At 36.6% G+C, this 19,535-nt stretch overlaps 2 protein-coding genes across 2 annotated transcripts; one reads left to right on the top strand and one right to left on the bottom strand.

Moving 5' to 3' along the window:
* Nucleotides 1-8,245: 8,245 nt before the first annotated feature.
* Nucleotides 8,246-10,761, top strand: zgc:113227 (uncharacterized protein LOC541506 homolog). The gene is made up of 2 exons (XM_051897041.1): nucleotides 8,246-8,388; nucleotides 9,569-10,761. The coding sequence occupies exons 1-2, from the start codon at nucleotides 8,251-8,253 to the stop codon at nucleotides 10,670-10,672; spliced, it is 1,242 nt and encodes a 413-aa protein (XP_051753001.1). The 5' UTR covers nucleotides 8,246-8,250; the 3' UTR covers nucleotides 10,673-10,761.
* si:dkey-261j15.2 (uncharacterized protein LOC794828 homolog) lies at nucleotides 10,758-17,727 on the bottom strand. Its single transcript, XM_051897046.1, has 5 exons — nucleotides 16,777-17,727; nucleotides 15,853-16,254; nucleotides 14,955-15,666; nucleotides 14,692-14,866; nucleotides 10,758-14,362 (listed from the first exon to the last, which is right to left on the bottom strand). Exons 1-3 carry the CDS (start codon nucleotides 17,171-17,173, stop codon nucleotides 15,389-15,391), a joined length of 1,077 nt encoding a protein of 358 aa, XP_051753006.1. The 5' UTR covers nucleotides 17,174-17,727; the 3' UTR covers nucleotides 10,758-14,362; nucleotides 14,692-14,866; nucleotides 14,955-15,388.
* Between the last annotated feature and the right edge of the window lie 1,808 nt (nucleotides 17,728-19,535).

Genomic DNA, 19,535 nt, shown 5'->3' with positions numbered 1-19,535 from the left:
TAGTAGTAGTAGTAGTAGTTCGGTTGATTAGAAGCAGTTCTTAGTAGTAGTTCTTTGTTAGAAGTAAGAAGAAACCTCATTGTTCCACACACAGGGTACTCCGCTGTCTCAGACGACAACATCTTTGTGTTGTGTCGGCCAGACGGCCACCGTAGCTTCTCTGAAAGGGAGGGGTGCGAGGGGTATGCGTCGTTAGTTGCAGTTCGCGACCTCACCGCTAGATGCCGCTAAAATTTAAACATTGCAACTTTAAAGGATTAGTTCACTTCTGAATGAAAATTTCCTGATAATTTACTCACCCCCATGTTCTCCAAGATGTTCATGTCTTTCTTTCTTCAGTCAAAAAGAAATTAAAGTTTTGTAGGAAAACATTCCAGGATTCTTCTCTATATAGTTTCAGTGCAGCTTCAAAGGGCTTTACACGATCCCAGACGAGGAATAAGGGTCTTGTCTAGTGAAACGATCGGCCATTTTTTAAAAAAAATAAAAATGTATATACTTTTTAACCACAAATGCTTGTCTTGCGCTGCTCTGCGATGCGCCACGCATTACGTTGAAAGGTCATGCATGACGTAGGCGGAAGAACCAATCCAGTGTCTACAAAGCGAACGTGCAAAGACTAAGCTAAACGCCCTTTACAAAAAAAAGGTAAAACAATGATATCGGATGATTTTGAAATTGGAGGATAAAATTAGTTTTTCATCCCTACTGCGGTATTTCCGCCTACATCATGCGTGACCTTTCAACGTAATGCATGGCGCATCGCAGAGCAGTGCAAGACATTTAATACATATACATTTTTTTAAAATGGCAGATTGTTTCACTAGACAAGACCCTTATTCCTCGTCTGGGATCGTGTGGAGCCCTTTGAAGCTGCACTGAAACTGCAATTTGGACCGTCCACACGGTGAACCCCACTGAAGTCCACTATATGGAGAAAAATCCTGGAATGTTTTCCTCAAAAACCTTAATTTCTTTTCGACTGAAGAAAGAAAGACATGAACATCTTGGATGATATGGGGGTGAGTAAATTATCAGGAAATTTTCATTCAGAAGTGAACTAATCCTTTAAATGCTGGATGAATTCTGATTGGCAGTCATTGTTTTTATCGTTCATCAGATGGATAAAATTGTTCTGAAAGTGATTCCAACTATATAGTTTCTCTCTGCCGTTACCGTTATAGCTGTGGTATGGACTCTGCTACTCTTTAATATTGAGAATTTTGTGTGAAATGTCTTAACATTTGGTAGTCCAGTCAAGAAAGAGATCAAGTCTCTAATTAGTAGAGTAGGAGTAGCATTTAATATGAAATATAAGAAGCATTTTGATATAAAAAAGCAAGAAAGTACTCCATTCCGAACACAGCCTCAGTGATAAAATCAGACAAATCATCCTTGTATCTTGTCTTTTGAATAGCGTGGGACGGAGTGTGTACACGTGTGTATGTATTTGCGTTGAGAGGTTAGTGTTGGTCAAGGTAGAATGGCTTGAATCGAAGGGTTCAGGGAGAGGAGGCTAATGCAGAAAGCCACTTCAAAAAACACTTTTCATCTTCTCTCCTTTTTTAACCATCCAGCCCTCCATCATTTTCCCCATGCCCTCCACTCCGAAAACTCTCCTTTTCATCTGGAGAGGGATCAAGACCGCGGATGTGTTTGACGTAATTATGTGCGATCGGGATTCTGTCTGTCCTCCTGTAGGAAATGATTTCATCCTTTTCAAAAGCAGGTCATAATCGAAAATAAGATGGACCGAATTTCATGTTCTTCCTTTTTGCATGATGATACTCTGCTGTCCATGAAGACCTCTGCTGCTTTATTCATAATTCATTTCTAGCATGACAAATGCAAGCTTTTTGTCCCCCACTGAAAATATGACTGCCACACTTGAATGACTTCGATGATCAATAATGAATATATGAAATGGGCCAAGAGTGAATTTACAGGTTTGGACAAAAGCATTCTGATGTTTGGCTGCATATGCAGCCATGCATATAGCCACATATATATATATATATATATATATATATATATATATACATGCAGTGTTGGGGGTAACGCATTACAAGTAACTTGAGTTGCATAATCAGATTACTTTTTCAAGTGACTAGTAAAGTAACACATTACTGTTTCAATTTACAACAAAATATCTGTTACTTTTTTTTTTCTAGACTAAATGTGAGCATTTACTCATCTCACTTGCACTTGCACAAAACATTCAGTATTCCTCAAAATGAACAAAAACAGTGAAATGCAATCTCAGAATTTTACGAAAACCATTTTTCTAATATTTTTTTTGTAATAATTAACTATATTAAATTACACAAATATACTTTATGTATTTAATCTCACTTTATTAAACTAACGTCTTTGCTACTGACCTTCAATAATCTAATTCAACCATACTAATAAGCAAAAATGACTTTATATTAGATTTAGAAATAACAGTGTCCTATTCTTCTGCTATCCAGAATGGCAGCACAGCTGAAAGGTTTGTTTGAGCTGCGCCCTCTACTGTACAGGAGTAAATACTGTATGCTTTTCCTTCAGACTGAGGCTTATTCATTTCACTTTTGCTGTGAAAGGGCCTTTACATTAATAGAAAAAAATATAACTTTTTTTGTTGTTATTAAAAAACAAACAAGCAAGCCCAGCCCAGGTGAGAAAAAATAACGCAATATTTACTTTTAAAAGTAAAAATTGAAAGCCCATTTTGTCAGCAGTGAATTACCCTTTAAAGGGCTAGTTCACCTAAAAATTAAAATTCTGTCATTAATTGCTCACCCTCATGTCCTTCCACACCAGTAAGACCTTCATTCATCTTCAGAACACAAATTAAGATATTTTTGATGAAATCTTAGAGGTATATGACTCGTTCATAGACAGCAATATAATCACCACTTTCAAGGTCCAGAAAGATACTAAAGACATCGTTAAAACAGTCGACGTGACCGCAGTAGTTCAAACTTAATTTTATGAAGCGACAAGAATACTTTTTGTTCGCGAAAACAAGACAAAAATAACGACTTTATTTAACAATATCTTCTCTTCTGTGTCATCCTCATACGATGTCCAGCACTTCTGGTTCTACGTCAGAATGGAGATTGGCCGGCTCCTGTGTCAGCATCACACGCATGCATCATGCTGATCACGTTATCAGCTTTGGCCAATACTGAGCCGACATTCGGACGTAAACACGGAAGCCTTCACTGTGCTTAATGCGTCACCTGCATAAGGAGAATAACAAGGAAGAAAAGAGACTCTTCAATAAAGTTGTTATTTTTGTTTTGTTTTTGCGCACAAAAAGTATTCTCGTCGCATCATAAAATGAAGGTTGAACCACTGCAGTCACGTCGATGATTTTAACAATGTCTTTAGTACCTTTCTGGACCTTGAAAGTGTTGATTATATGTCTATGGACGAGTCATATACCTCTCGGATTTCATCAAAAATATCTTAATTTGTGTTCCGAAGATGAACAAAGGACTTATGGGTGTGGAACGACATGAATTTTCATTTTTGGGTGAACTATCCCTTTAAGAACGTGAGGCATGGTGCAGGTCTATTTTAGCCATTTATATCAATTCACATGGTTATGGTACAGTACAGCACCAATAGAAGCTCTAGCTCCATTTCCAATTTTCTATTATCATGCTGTCGTTTTCATTGAGCCTCTAAGGATAAGCATTTCCCAAGTAAATGTTAATATGCATGTTCATATGCACACATTATTCCAATGGTCCTAAGTGCAAGCACCCTGGGAAATTGACCGAACGCTGTCTTGTGGATGCTCAGAGCATCAGGACAGGTTGCATTCAACAACATTCATTAATCTATGAATATTCAAATCGTCACTTTAATATCATTGACACGCATGAACTTTGTGGCGGTCACCAATTGCAACAGGTGACCACGAGTAATTATGCAGATTTATTCAAGACATTAGCATGATTAATTAGGTGCAAACCGAGGTGGCTACACTTGAATTAGTAAGCATTATGAATAATTACCATGCATATTTTGCTCTTTATGTGGCTGGGTTTCGTGATAAACAAAGCTTTAATTACGAGAAAACATCTGGGAATAGTAGTGACCTTCATTAATCTTACGCAAATTCCCTCAGCTCTACACCCTGATGCATAATTATTGCATTAATAACAGAGGCTGCACTGTATTAGTCCACTTGAGGAAATTCATACTATTGCCCTTTAGTAAGAACAAAACTAGAAGTTATAACCTATGCTGCACTGAGAAACAATTGCTATGATTAAAAAGGAGAAATGTTGATGAATAAACTATCCATTATTTTACATACTGAAAGTGGAACCAGGCCTGTAAAGCTTAAAAATGGCAAAAACACATCATAAAGGTGTCATGACTCTTCCACTATATTCCACATATATCACATGTTAACTCTGTGTGATGAAAAAATAAAGAAAAGTTATTACTGAGTGATAATCTTCCCTTCCACTATAGCTTTCAAATAAAATTTTGGATTTTTCAGTGAATAGAAAGAATTTCATTAGAAATAAAGTCTCACACGAAGCTACTATATTGCCTCAGAAGACTTACACATAATACATCAGAAGAACAACATAATTGTGAGTGACAATTTTAATTTTTGGGTGAACTAATTATTTACCAGATCACATACTGTACTGTAGACATTTGCCATTTTAGGTTTTTTTAGCAAGTCCAAAATGTCAAGAGAGTGTGATAGATGAGAACAGCAGAGGAAAGGGTGAAAGGTTTGTCCTCTCGCAGTGACTCTGCCTCTTTGGCCTGACTTCACACAAACAGATCACCAACTATGAAAAGGACCAGAATCTAGAAGAGGGGATCAGTTTTCCCTGAGCCTAACCACTTACCCAGCAGACCTCATATACACACACATACACACAATTCATGTCAGGGTTGTCACAGTAACCTGATCCTAAGGCCTCCTGACATGCAGCAGTCCAGTCTGGGCTCTCTCTGCCCGTACACTCTGGCTGTAAAACAAAGGAATTGCTTCCACATGTTTCTAAAGGCTGCAGAGTCTCATGGTACAAATCTTCAGAATGGGACCTTCCTCTGGCAGGACACTTGCTTACCCTCCCTCTCTCTCTCTCTCTCTCTCTCTCTCTCTCTCTCTCTCTCTCTCTCTCTCTCTCGCTCTCTCTCAATTTTTTAAATTCAAATTCAAATGAGCTTTAATGGCATGACAAATTGTAAATTGTTTTGCCAAAGCATTTATATGAGCAGGAAAAATAAAAATGGACAAAGTAGAACAAATTGTGTGATGAACAAGTGTAGAAAAAAAGGGGTGGGGGGGGCATCACTGTTTGGTCGACACACACATGCACATCAAAACTGCCATCTAGTGTTGTCTTGCACTAAAAATAGCTCTTTTATTACAGTTCATTAACAGGTAAGTAGATGCAGTAAATTGATTTATTTATGTTCTGGTATTTTTAGTTGAACATGGCCTACTCTGCATTTTTACAATATCAGATTAATAATACAGAGTAAAGTGAGTAACACTAAACAAATTTGATCTTGTTTATACTGTGAGCTGTGTATAAGAGGCTGCTAATTAACATTGAGTAAATTCCATCTAATTTTAAGCCCTTTTCTTGTTAAATATACAGTACTTTACATATGGCACATATGGTTTCATGCAAGATCAACTAAGTTACACTAGGAGGACCTACAACCATGACATCATATCCTGAAACAAACCTTAAAATTAAACAAGGTACCACTTAGTTAGAAGGAACACTAATTGCCATAACTATGATTTAAAGGGGTCATGAATTGAGAAATCAACTTTTGCTTGAGCTTTTGATATATAAGAGGTCATTGTACTATAAGAATATCCTGTAAGTTTCAGAACTGAAAACTTCCTTGTTAGTCCAATAAAAGCTTTTATTGACACCAGGCCCAGCTAACAACTGATCCTGGAATGTGCCTAGATAGGTGAAACACCGCCTCCGCAGAAGAAATCAACGCCTACTTCATCATTGCAGCGATAGCCCCGCCCACTGGCGTGTTAGTGAGATGAGGAGAGAAGAGCGATACAGGACAAAAATAAAAGCGAAAGCGATCAAACAACGCTTCCTTTACAATCGTTGGAGCTGTCAATCAAACAGCACGAGTTTATCAAGTTCTGGACTTGCACCAAAACTCCTAGTTATGATAGTTATTTAGTTATGATGAAAGCATTTGTTAGTGTGCAGAAATTGAGTTACAATGACGAGATCACGCGCTTTTATGTGCTCAACAACATGTCTGTGATTGGCTACAATCTTCATCACTGCAACCTTTCATGCCACAATCTAAATATAATGCCATAGATCGAAATGTAATACAACACTTTCCATGATTAGTTAACCTTGAGAGCTGTAACAGTAAAAACGTGCTAAAAGTTTTCAAGAGAGTAATACTTAGCTATTTCAAATGGAAAGATGTTAGCCAATCACAGCAGTGGGTCTCACAGACTTTTTTATGTAAAAAGCATACTAACATTATAAGTGCACTCCAGGAAACATTATAAAAACAAACAAAAAAAAAACAATGCAGTTCATAACCACTTTAAAATAAAGCATATGATCAAACAATGGTAACTGCATAGATCATACTTAAAAACCGTACACAAGCATAATTTGAAGATGTTGCACACGTGGTATGAAACAGGTCTCAAGTACTCACAACCATATCGTTACATCAAGGTATGTCATAAATAACACTAATCTCCACAATGGTGATTTCAAATATAAAACACCATATAAAACTACAACACCTATTACTTGCCATGGCATACACAATTAAATATTCATGTGAAAAAACTTTTGGCCACACCCCCAACCATGCTCAGACAGGACCTCAGCTGAAATAATTTTTTTTCTAGTTGCATTTTAATTAATTTGCCATAGGTTTGTTCAAACTGAGGATATACATATTTTAATAAAGTAACAGAAAAAATTTAAGTAAGAACGATTGATAATCATTGATAATGATTTGATAATGACAATGCAATTTATTGTGAAACGCAAACACATCACTTGAAATAAATTCTTGTTCTTTGGATAATTATTATGATTGCTTACTTGCCACTTGCCAGCAGTTTTCAGAATTAAAAGCAATACTGTATCCCATCATGACTGTAAACAGTTAATTTCTCTAAACTGAACCTACTTTAAAAGATGAGTTATAAATCTAAAATATATTGTAGCTGAAGTCCATTAATATGATAAAGCAATTATGCTAAAATTATTCATATATAATATGCATTGTCAGCTTTCTTTGTTTTAGTTTGCATTTCTTTCTTCTTTCTTTCTTTTTGCTTAATTTAATACATTTTCACAAACAAAGCAAAATTCATGCACCTCAACTAAATTTGTGAGTCACTTCTCCAGGACAGTCTTGGCCTCCTGGTTGTTCATTAACCTAATTAAAATAATAACAAGGAGGACTTCTTTTACTGGGCAGCAGACAAAGTCTAGTTTGCATATAGAGACTTAATGAGTGCATGGCAGCAGGTGCAGACAGATGATAATTATCATCAGTAATGATAGTCACCTGTGACCATCCCCACCTTTTCTCAAGGTTCATTCCTTTACTTAACATGAACACCACGGACTGCATAACTGCAGAAAACAGCAAGTGAAACAAAAATGAAATGGAGCAAAAAGCTTTTGTGTGTATACAGATCTATTCTTGAATGGTATAAAATATTGTGCAGTTATTGCTGACTGATAGAATAATCGTTTCTTTCATTCGTCTTGTTCTTTGTTTATTTATTTACATATTTGTAAATACGAGTTTTAATGAATAAATAAAAGGCTTTTTGACCAACCATACCAGGCCCTGACAACAGTGAGGTTTTTCATTGGGTGAGAGATGGTGTGTTGCCGCCCTCTACTGGTGATATGCACGCGGTGCAATACACAATGAATAACATATTATATATATATATATATATATATATATATATATATATATATATACACACACACACACACACATTGTGAAAAAAAAAAAATTGTGAAATTGTTTCACAATTTACTGCAATCCTGGTTTGTATTGAATGTTTTTTTACCCACGTTCTCACTATCAACCAAAAAGATTTTAGGGGTTATGTTTTACACAAAGAGGTATTTATATATAGCAACATTCATATTGCAAGAGAAAAGATCATAAAAGCACTGATTTGACAGTCACGTAATGACGTAATCGGCCACGTAATTACATAACTGCCCACAAACAACCATGGCGCACCATAGTCATTGTTTACAGGTCTGTCTACTAGTTTTGAGAACGTATTTTAACATCCAAAGTAATTTAATTCAGCGTCTTCATGCAGTTCAAAGACAATGTCATAGACACCGTCTACGTTCAAGACGTCAGGTAACGTTAACCCAGTTTTTATTATCTTTATGCATAATGAACGTACAGGGTTCCCTCACGTACTGGAAAACATGTAGAATTTTACTGCTCGTACACAATGGGGAAATTACCTCAGTGGCCTGGAAAATAATTGGATTCTAGTTAAACTGTACGGAGCACGATCGAGTATAGTTAGATGGTGCATATGCAAACACCTAGGGGTGGGATATTTTCAAACTAGTCATATTTCTAATTTCAGTTTGGGGCGGGACATTGTAAAAATGATATTTGGAATTGTAATAATAAATAAATTGAATTAATTCTGCAATCTGTTTTTTAAAAATATATTGAATCTCCGGATTTTTGACCTTGTGAACATGATCATTTTGTTGGGTATATAATCACATTCACACATGTAAATACAAGAAAGTACTTAGGCCTACAAGAAAATAAATTCTCCTCATGATTTTGTGAAAGTTTTTCAAAGTTTCAGAAACTTTAAAGAAAATAATGTAGAAAGACGGAAAACTTATGTTCCTGTGTCAAAAATTGTAATATTTTAGTACTGTCCTGATTTACATTTTTGTTACCAAGTCATTCCATTTCAGATCTTGCTAAAAAAAAATTCATGTGCCTGTAAGTGTGCCTTACAGTGTTTTAACTTGGAACGTTCCATGTCTTGTAATGTAAATGTGCAATAAAATAAATAAAACATATAATGTCCTGGAACATGACTTAAAGTCAAGAGTAGTAGTAAATTGACCATTTTTATTTTATTTATTGGATTTTGCAGTGCTTGATATATATCATTTATCTGTGCACATTTTTTATTAAATTCCTGTGCCCTCATTATCTTAAATCAAAATAACTTCCCCTCCCTCTTGCAATGAAGTCTCTTCTCTGATGACTCTTTACTGGCACGAGGACAGGACAACCTGTCAATCACATATAGCAAACCACAATGATCCAATCAAGTCCCGCCCTACAATTTGTCTTGTACGAGAAGCCGATTCACTCAGATATAATAAGTCACAATAGGGAATAAAAGACCATCACAACTACCGTTTCATGCCGACATCAAGAGTAAGAACCCTGACATGGTTTATATGTAGTTACTTCAAGCTGATTTGTATTGCCATAACAGAAAGATGTATTAAAGTTGGCATTAGATAAACTCTGTACACCTTCATTTTCTTAACAGATAGCCTTGGTGATCATGAGAAAACGGACATCTACTGTGTGGTCATATCCACGAGAGCACAAGTGGTGGGATGCCATTGTACCTGAGTTCACACCAGAGCAGTTCCTCCAGAATTTTCGGGTCTCACGGGAGTCTTTTGAGTACCTATGTTGTCATCTCAGACATGCGCTTGAACGAAGGAACACCAATTTCCGTTTGTGTGTACCTGTAAAAAAACGTATTGCCATTGCCCTATGGAAGCTTGCCACTGGCAATGAGTACAGAAGTGTCAGTCAGCTTTTCGGGGTTGGCGTGAGCACTGTGTTCAACTGTGTGCAGGACTTCTGCAATGCTGTAATTAAAGTTCTTCTGCCTGTACACATAAAATTCCCAGATTCTGTGAAGTTGAAGGAGATGGCAGATGTTTTTGAAAAATGCTGGAATGTACCACAATGTGTTGGTGCAATAGATGGAAGCCACATCCCAATAACAGCACCTGAAAAATACACTCGTGACTATTTTAACAGAAAAGGGTGGCATTCAATTGTAGTGCAAGCAGTAGTGGATGGGAAAGGGTTTTTCTGGGATTTGTGTGTTGGCTATCCTGGGAGCGTACATGATGCAAGGATCCTAAGACAGTCTTATTTGTGGAACATGTTGAATGATGGACAACTGTTAAACCAAAATAAAGTACACATCTCCGGTTGTGATGTTGGATACTACCTGATCGGAGACTCAGCCTATCCCATGCAAAACTGGCTCATGAAGCCATTTTCTGACTCTGACAGATTAACCCCACAGCAGCAAAAGTTCAATTTCAGGATAAGTAGTGCAAGGTCAGTTGTGGACTTGAGTTTTGGGAGGCTAAAGGCACGATGGAGATGTCTCTTAAAAAGGAATGACTGTAAACTGGAGCTGATAAAGAAGATGGTTTTGACCTGCTGTGTGCTGCACAATATTTGTGAAGAACGTGGAGACCACTTCAGTGAGGACCTTTCAGCCATTCATGTGAATGTGCAGCCTCCTGTTCAGGCATTAACAGAACACGGACAATCGGAAGGGGCGGATGTACAAGCCGCATTATTAGACTTCTTTAGCAAACAGGAAGAGGAACTACTCAAATAGTAGTTTAATTTTATTGCCTTTTTCTATAGTTTTTTCCTCTTATCTTTGCTTGCTTATGGTTTGAATATTCAATAAAATCAATAAATGAAGTGTATATTGATTTATTACAAAAATGAATTGCAATAAATGTATTTTATTTGCAAAATTTCAAATGTAAAAAGTGCTGATTAATAAAGTACAAACAAGTAGACAAAAGCCAACTTTAGGCACAAAAGAATGATGCAACAACGCACAAAAAAGTGTAAACAATAAACAAATGTAACAACTGTTTAAAGTTAACAGCATTTTCAACAAAAGGATACGATTTGGATGAGGGAACTGACTCAACAGGCTGACAGCTAGAATGTAGATAAATGACAATGTCTGCATGTAGAAGCTATAGAATGCAAAAGATAGCTGTGTTCTTTGAAGCAAAGTTCAATAGTGGGCAATATCACAGCCTTTAATCCAGGAAGTCTGGTGGTGAGGCCTCAGTCCTTCAAGAGTAATGCTTTGCACCAGAGGCCTGTTTCAATAAAGAGTTTCAACCAACTCTGAGTTAAAATTTGAACTCTGAGTTGATTTACCCTGAAATGGGAAACTCTTGAGTTTTCGGTTTCAGAACAGCTTAATTGAGTTAGTTCAACTGACTCATGTACCACAACTATGAAAAGCCATGATCAATGGAGCTCCGATATTATAATTCACCATGGCAACAGCTCCTGAAAAAAAAGGTCCGCATACTTTTCCCCAGTAGAACTAGAAGTGCTACTGCAAGTGTACGCCGACTACAATCATATATTTAGAAAAAAGGCAACACGGCTGCAGCAGCGAAGGAGAGAGTTGGCTTGGGAGAAAATTGCTACTCGAGTCAATGCATAAGTTTAATTTTTAATCACTGTTAGAATATCAGAGGTGAAAACTGGCAGATCGCCAAGTTATTCATTTTCATGTAGGTGCAATTCTGTGGGCAAAAAAAAAAAAAAAAGAATGTGGCAGCAGATAAAAATGAAGTATAAAAACAATTCAATCAAGTAGAGGTTTAAGTGTAAAAGGCTCATGGTTGTAGGCTACCTGACTTTACAAACATTTGACATATTAAATAACTAAATATCATTCAATGTCTATTTCAATGTGCAGCACCTTTTTCCGGTCTAAAGCTGTTTTCACACAATTAAATGTTCTCTAATCTACATTTCTTAATTAGGGTAATGAAATTAACATTTGACTTCTACTCAGCCAACAGAAAGAAGGCAGAGGCTTGCAAAATTGGGGGAGGACCTGCATAGCCACAGAAGAATTGTACCAAGTATTGGAAGAATTTTTAAATCTAACAAGTAAAATAATAACTTTTGTATTTATAAGATTACCAAATAAATTGTGAATAATTTGTGGATGGTTACGGCATATAACATCTTGGACTACCCTTCTATCCTGGAAATCTGCAGGGTGGATCAGGTCTTCCCGCCACACTGTGCCAGACTTAAGCCTGGTTCAATACTGTGGATGGACCTCCTACTGACATACAGTAATCAGTTTCATTTTCAGAAGGGGCGATGATGGGAATATGCCTGCTATCAATGCATCAACTGAAAATGCATTGGGATGACAATAAAATCCTCTCCGGATGTAAATGTAACTCCTTACGAATTAATGCAGTATTCTTCATCTACAGGATCCTCTATGAAAAGACATGCCATTTTTGTCACCGAGACGGTCTCTGCATGATGAAAATATGCGCAATGAATGAATGTACTGCACTGCAAAAAATGTTTGTCTTTGTATTTTTGTCTCGTTTTCAGTCAAAATATCTAAAAATTATTAAATCAAGATGCATTTTCTTCATAAGAAAAATGACATAAGATATTTAGTCTTGTTTCCCGGGGGGAAAGAAATCTAAATTAAGTGCATTTTGCTTAAAACATGATCTGCCAATGGGGTAAGAAAAATAACCTTGTTTTCCGTTTGCATTAATATTATTTTTCTTACCCCAATGGCAGATAATTTTACCTGTTTTAAGCAAAATGCATTTAATTTAGATTTTTTTCCCCCCAGGAAACAAGACTAAATATTAGGGGTGGGAGAAAAAAAAAAAAAAAAATTGATCCATCGATGCATCGCAATTCTCTCTTAAACGATTCTGAGCTTATAGTTTTTATTCAGATACGCGATGACGCTGAGTGTGCTTTAGAAACACCCGTATTCTGCTTGCTTCCAATTCCTCACACACATACACCACTCGAACCTTAGGTAAAATAATCTTTCATAAAGTTCGGAAAGGTTGAAGCGAATGACAACGACATTCGTGGGCTTCACGCACAGGTTTGTCTCAAAATGGTTTTTGCAAATTAATGTAAACACAGCCAGTTTTGTCTTAAGGGATTAAATGGACAGGACAAACCGCATTACTTATTATATTTCAAAAGAGTTCCGTGCGTGAATGCAACTTATTAGATCTCCTGCTGTCTGGTAACAATCAAACGACAGTAAATGAGAAGGAGAACATTCAGATAATCTTAAATACTCAAAGCACTCTGTTTATTGCTTATAATATGTTTCGTTGCTCCTCTTTATTATTTGCGACTTGCTTGTATGTTTTAAGTTATATTAGGCCTAGTTTAAAATTCTTAACATACAATTTAACATACAATTGTTCTAATTTGTTTAATTTTTTTCAATTTGTAATTATTTTAAAAAGTAGACCTACTTATAATTACTTATGTAAGGATATGTAAATACTAATTATTTAGTTTACCGACTTAAAAACCTTAAAATCCTTTATAAGAGAAAAAAAAAAAAAAAAAAAAGTAGATCAACAATCGTTTTGTAATCGGATCGTGAGGTGACTAAAGATTCCCACCCCTGCTAAATATCTTTAGTTTTTCTTATATCAAAAATGCATCTTGATTTAAGAATTTTTAGATATTTGTTTTTCGGTAAGAAAAGCATTTTTTGCAGTGTAAATGAATAAAGTATTTATACTGCTTATGCTTTAAAAAGGGGGAGGAGACTGAAAGAAACTCAGGGTTTACCAAAGAAAACCTGCTCCCTAAGTTCACAGAGTAAGTTACAATGGTAACTGACTCTGAGTATTAAGCCCCTTTCACACAGAGATTCAGGAAAACACACTGATAATATGTCCCGGGATCGTTTGATTTTGGTTCATTCACACTGCCAGTGACTTTCTGGAATCTGTGCGTGCGTTCTCACACATCCCGTAAAGACACATGACATCAGTATGTGATGTGTAATGTCTCCGCAGCATCTTAAGTTGATCTGCGATTTCTCTCTCAAGAAACCACACTTGTGCATTTTTATTCTTGTTTTCTGATTCGATCATAAACTAGCGCATGGCATACCGTTCCACTAAGCTGGTGAATGATCTCAGCTTCAGTGTCATCACTACGACACACCCCTTACGGCATTGGTCCTGCCTTTTGTTCACACAGGGAGAGCGCATTCTGGGACAGATCCAAGCAATGTTACTAGGTCCCCATTCCGGAATCAATCCCGGGACATGTTTGCGTTGTGTGTGAAAGGGGCTAAAGTTACCGCTTTCAAAATGGCCTTGACTTACCCCCCTTTCTCGGGTTTGAGATACCTTCGATTCTTAAACAGAAAACCCAGAGTTTCCCTCATTTCAGGGTTTACATACTCAGAGTTTACACTAAACCTTCTTTCTGAAACGGGCCTCAGGTCAAGCTCTTGTGCCTGTATGACAGATAAACAAAAAAGCCAAGACAGAAATGTGTTATTTGTAAAAAGATCAGTAATAAATAAACATGATTCTGATCAAGCAAAATGCTCACCAGAGAGACATCTTGCGATCTTAGCCTGTTTTATCACTTCAATCATATAGCAATGTAAACCTAAACATACTGCCTTATTGTGCTAATTAATATATAGTTTTACTGATAATATGCATAAGGAGCCATACAATAACATACAATTACTAATTTCATGGTAGCTCCTCCAAAACATAACCCCTTCAACCTCTTGTGCAACTATGGAAAAAGCATTAATCACTAATGCCAGCTTACTGCCTTCAACACCAGGATGGACTTCATTTTCATTGTCTTCTTAATCTGTTGGTTCCATTATGGTGCATGATGAACCCTTGTTGACATCAACAGTGTTGTTTTCCACGTGTGGCCATTTAATCAGTCACGAAGAAAGGTTTGATGCTGGCCCCAACAGAGCATCCCAAAATTTTCACTACAAATGAAAATCACATCTGTTAAACACAAGAAAATGGTTCATGGTTGATGTGATGTAGCTACAAGTTAGAAGCCTACAACTTTACCTTCACACCCGTTCAAATGCTTTTCATAGATGGAGCAAAGCACTGGCAGCCAATATTTTGTGTTCATTCTACTTCACAGAGCAAAAAATCCACTGAGCCAGAAACCAGGACTGTTTGGGAATTGGGAACAAGGTTTTAGGAGACAAACAGTTAAAAATGCACCTCTGGTAGTTTGCTACACTATGGTCTCTATATGACAGGTGGTTGGAGGGGAGGAGTTGGTGATGTCAAAGAGGAAAGTAATTTCAGGGGTAGAGAAACTTTTTTTGATGACAGATTAAAAAAAATGTTTTTTTTCTGTAATAACATGTACATAATAATAATTCAAAATAAAAGCAGGAACATATATTAAGAAAGTAACTTCTTCAATTTTGATTTTTCATTGACTTTAAATGTAAGAAGTGTGCAGATGAGAATAAAGTATGCAAAAGCATTCATGGCTTGTTTCCCTGCTGTCCCTCCATTAGCGCCACCATGCGTCCCAATAATCCCAGCATAGAATTTGTAGCTTCATCCATTTTATTAAGAATGGCAGTATTAAGTTCTTTGGCGTGTGCCATAAACCGTTCATCAGCAGTTTGCAAGTATTCCAGCAGCTCCTGATTTGAATCTCTCTTCTTGATTCTAGTTGTTCCCAGAGGCTTTCTTGTTTGGGTTTGAGAAGAGTTTAAGGACGATTCAGCTTGGTCCAGCACCTCGTTGACTGAACAGTCTGTATGCAACATAATAACAGAAGCAAATTACTTGAAGACCTGAAATATAGCACATAGTGCATCTACTTGCTAATTCTGCCAAACCTATGAGGCTAGCTATAACAAAATTTGCAACATGAGATGCCCAATTATTACATTAGGAAAGCGAGTAGAAAAGAGTACAACAAAGTTAGATAAAAACTTACCAAGATCAGCTGCAGAAGACAGAGATTCAGCATTTGATTCGAGCATGGCGGTCGCTGAATTTAATGCCTCAGTAAATTGACTCGTTGGTAGGTGTTCCAGCACAGCATCCATAACGTCATGGTTGGATGTTTTATTGCTCAGTAGGCTGCTGTTTTTATTTGGCTCCTTCTTTTGGTCCCTGAACTCCTTCTTAAGTTTTTTTAGTTTGTTTATGATTTGGTCAGTTGTACGGGTAAATCCAACTTTTACCATTTCTTGGCATATGTCGTCATACACTCTTTTCTTTCTTTTCGAGCTCTCCAATCTCTCCTGGATCTCTGTGGAAGACCATATCGCAAGCAGCGCACTGGTTTCCTCTGAAGACCACTGCTGTGCAGTTTTGCACTCGGATATTCTGCTACCTACAAACAAAAAAAGAGCTAATTTCTTTTTGCATTCACAATGTATCTTACTTGTGAATGCAAAGTAAAAGTGAACTCAGATCTTTTTTGTTCCACCTTAAATGTGATGGGTCAACTGAAGTCAATTTTATTTGTTTATCGATTTTCACAATACACAATTATTCAAAGGAACTTGATAGAAAATCATGATGTTCATATTTATAGTATCTTAATGCCTTTTAGTCGCATTTAGCAGATTGGAGCTGAGCGATAAGATCATTTGCATCAGTCATCGAGCACAGTCGAATATTTTAAAATTTTGATTTCATTATTTTCATTACACGACAGCTATACATTTCTGTCGTAATTTCTTCACTTTTACATGGCATTGAACCATTCAGCTTTTATTTGGTTGAAAACCTGAAATATAAACGTAGATTTTATGCGTGTTATGTGTTTAATTGTGCAGCCCTACTAGCTATAACAGTAACCTTACACAGCATAACACTGTATACAGACAAACAAGCATTTTGGAAAACTTACCTAGATCCGCTACAGAGAACACGGGCGAGTCATCGTTTGTCTCGAGTGTGGCCGTCGCTGAATTCAAGGCCCCGTTCAGTTGACTGGCTGGTCGGTGTCCTAGCACAGTCTCCATAACGTCGTGGTCAAAGGTTTTATTGTTAAGTCCACTGCCGCGCTTACTTGGTTTCCTTTTCTGGTCCCTGTACTCCTTCCTAAGCTTCTTTAATTTGTTTATTATTTGGTCGGTCGAGCGAATGAAGCCGCCGTGCAGCATTTCTTGGCTTATTTCGTCATACACTCTTTTCTTCCTTTTCGAGCTCTCCAGTTTCTCCTGGATCTCTGAGGAAGACCATATCGCGAGCAGCACGCTGGTTTCTTCTGAAGACCACTGCTGTACGCTTTTGTTTTCTGACATTTTGAGTGATGTACAGTTAAAAGGCACTGCCCATGCAGAACTATAGCATGATAGCTCTAGCTGTTGTTTTGAAAATGTTTCCGGGTGACGTCACATTTCCCGCCCCCCGGCATTATGGGTTCCCCGTTCGAGGTGGATGATGATGGTTGTGGTGATGGGCTATTTAGAAACACTGCTTCTTGAAATATTTAACAGAGCTCAGATTTCTTTACCTGCTTGTATAAGCTTTTGGAATAAAAAAATTCATGATAGGAAGATTTCTGGCTTCTTCATCAAAAAAAAAAAAAAAAAAAACAACAACAACAAAAAATTCTAATAAAGTTATTTAAGTCTGTATTAAAATTATTCACAATTGCTACCCAGTTAATTATAAACTTGCTAAATGTAATAATAGTATTTCCCCTATGTGCTCCTTTTGTCATCAGTTTGAAGAGACAATCATTTGTTTTGGGACTGTATGTATCAAAATATATTTTGGGCTTCAAACTTCTGTATAAGCCAAAAAATTGTGTTCTTTGGTGACTCTCTGAAATGAGACCCTTCTCATTTTAAATTTGTACTTAAATTACAAGTTCGTTTCCCCCTTTGGTGCGGATCTTTTGGGCAGGTACTCAATCACACTCGGGTGCGGACCAAACAACCGTACCAAGACCCAGCTAAAGAGAGGTGGTCTCGGTCCGGTTCCAAACGAACGTACGGTTCTCTGCTTGAGAATTTCTATACAGTGAATGGATGACCTTAGCACATGTGTGGTTTTGTTTACAAATTTTGGTTCACTTGCAAAAAGGGCAGTGTGAAAGCAAAACACACCAAACAAAAAAAAATCAACATTGTATTTGGTTCGGACCAAAGCAAATGAACTAGCGGACTTCCTGGTGTGAATACACCCTAAGACTCTGTTATGGTCTAAATCATTTAAGCTAGTTTAATATTCTTTGTTGTTTTTGTTTTGTAACCCTCATTATCGTAGGCATCTGCAGTGAAGGGAGAAGTGAAAAAAGTGCAGGCAAGACGGACAGTTCTCACTTCTCGAAGTGGATCAGACACCTAAGATATCAAAGGCGGATATCACGGGATTCACACTCATGCGCTGTGTTGAAACTGGATGTAATTTAAGTTCTGTTGCTTTTATATATAAAAAAAATATATATAACGAACAAGACACCCAAAGTACTTGTTATTTATTTCCATTCAAAAGACGTTTATCAATAATTTTTATGTTAATTACAGATGTTTTTATATATTTTTAATAAATATGACAACAATCACATAACCCACTGTAAAACATTTTCAGCTTGTTAAACTTAGAAATGAAAGTTCACCTGCTGCCTTAAAAATGTGAGTTAACTCAACTAAACATAAGTTAACTCAACTTGAAGATAATCTTTGTTTCAACTCACAAATAGTCAAGACAATGCATTACTTTAAGTTTAAATTTTAACTTAAAGTAATGCGTTGTCTTGACTATTTTTGAGTTGAAACAAAGCTTATCTTTAAGTTGAGTTAACTCACATTTTTAAGGCAGCAGGTGAACTTTCATTTCTAAGTTTAACCAGCTGAAAATGTTTTACAGTTGTCAGAGAGTTTGGGAATATTCACATATAATTTATACACATAAAAAACATGATATTAAGATTTTTAAAATCAAACACTTCAAATAAGAACCAATGAGCATTAAGCTGTGTCTTCACTCAGCAAGTCGTTTCCCATCGTGCTTTTGATCAGTGCAGATGGTGGAGTGCAACTGCGCTTGACTGCAGAGTCAAACACGGCCGACTTGCTCTCGCAAGAGTTTTTTGACATACGTCAGCATGACATCAGAGCAAGGCGGACCGCACTCGGACACATTTCTAACCAGTGTCATGAGAAATCGAGTCCTCCCCCCACAGGAATCGGGTCTCCTTTAGGACCCAGGCGGCAATGCCTGATCAAAAGTTATTATCATAATGTAATGCGGGAGCGATATGAGACAGTTTCCCATCCACTGTAAAGTTTTCGCTTCATTCATGACACTACTGTTTTCCTCCAGCAAAAACGGAACATGAAGACATACTTTAGAAAATGTTATTTACATTTGAAAATGTAATTTTTAAAGTAAAACATATTATTGTGGATGTGGCATTAGATTAACATCATGCAAAGAAATTATTAAAGACAAAATCACACTGTAAAGTTGATACAAAGAAAAAGATTAGTTTATTAAACAGAAAATCAAAATAATATGTTATTGGAACAACATTTATGAACCTAAGCTGATTTGACAAAAGATTTTTGAAAAGTTGTGATGATAAATCATGAAAAAAAAAAAAAAAAAAAAAAAATTAATAATAATAATAATAATATATATATATATATATATATA

This window comes from Ctenopharyngodon idella, chromosome 6 (assembly GCF_019924925.1).
Source record: "Ctenopharyngodon idella isolate HZGC_01 chromosome 6, HZGC01, whole genome shotgun sequence".
Lineage (NCBI taxonomy): Eukaryota > Metazoa > Chordata > Actinopteri > Cypriniformes > Xenocyprididae > Ctenopharyngodon > Ctenopharyngodon idella.
This window is presented reverse-complemented; position numbering and strand designations above follow the sequence as displayed.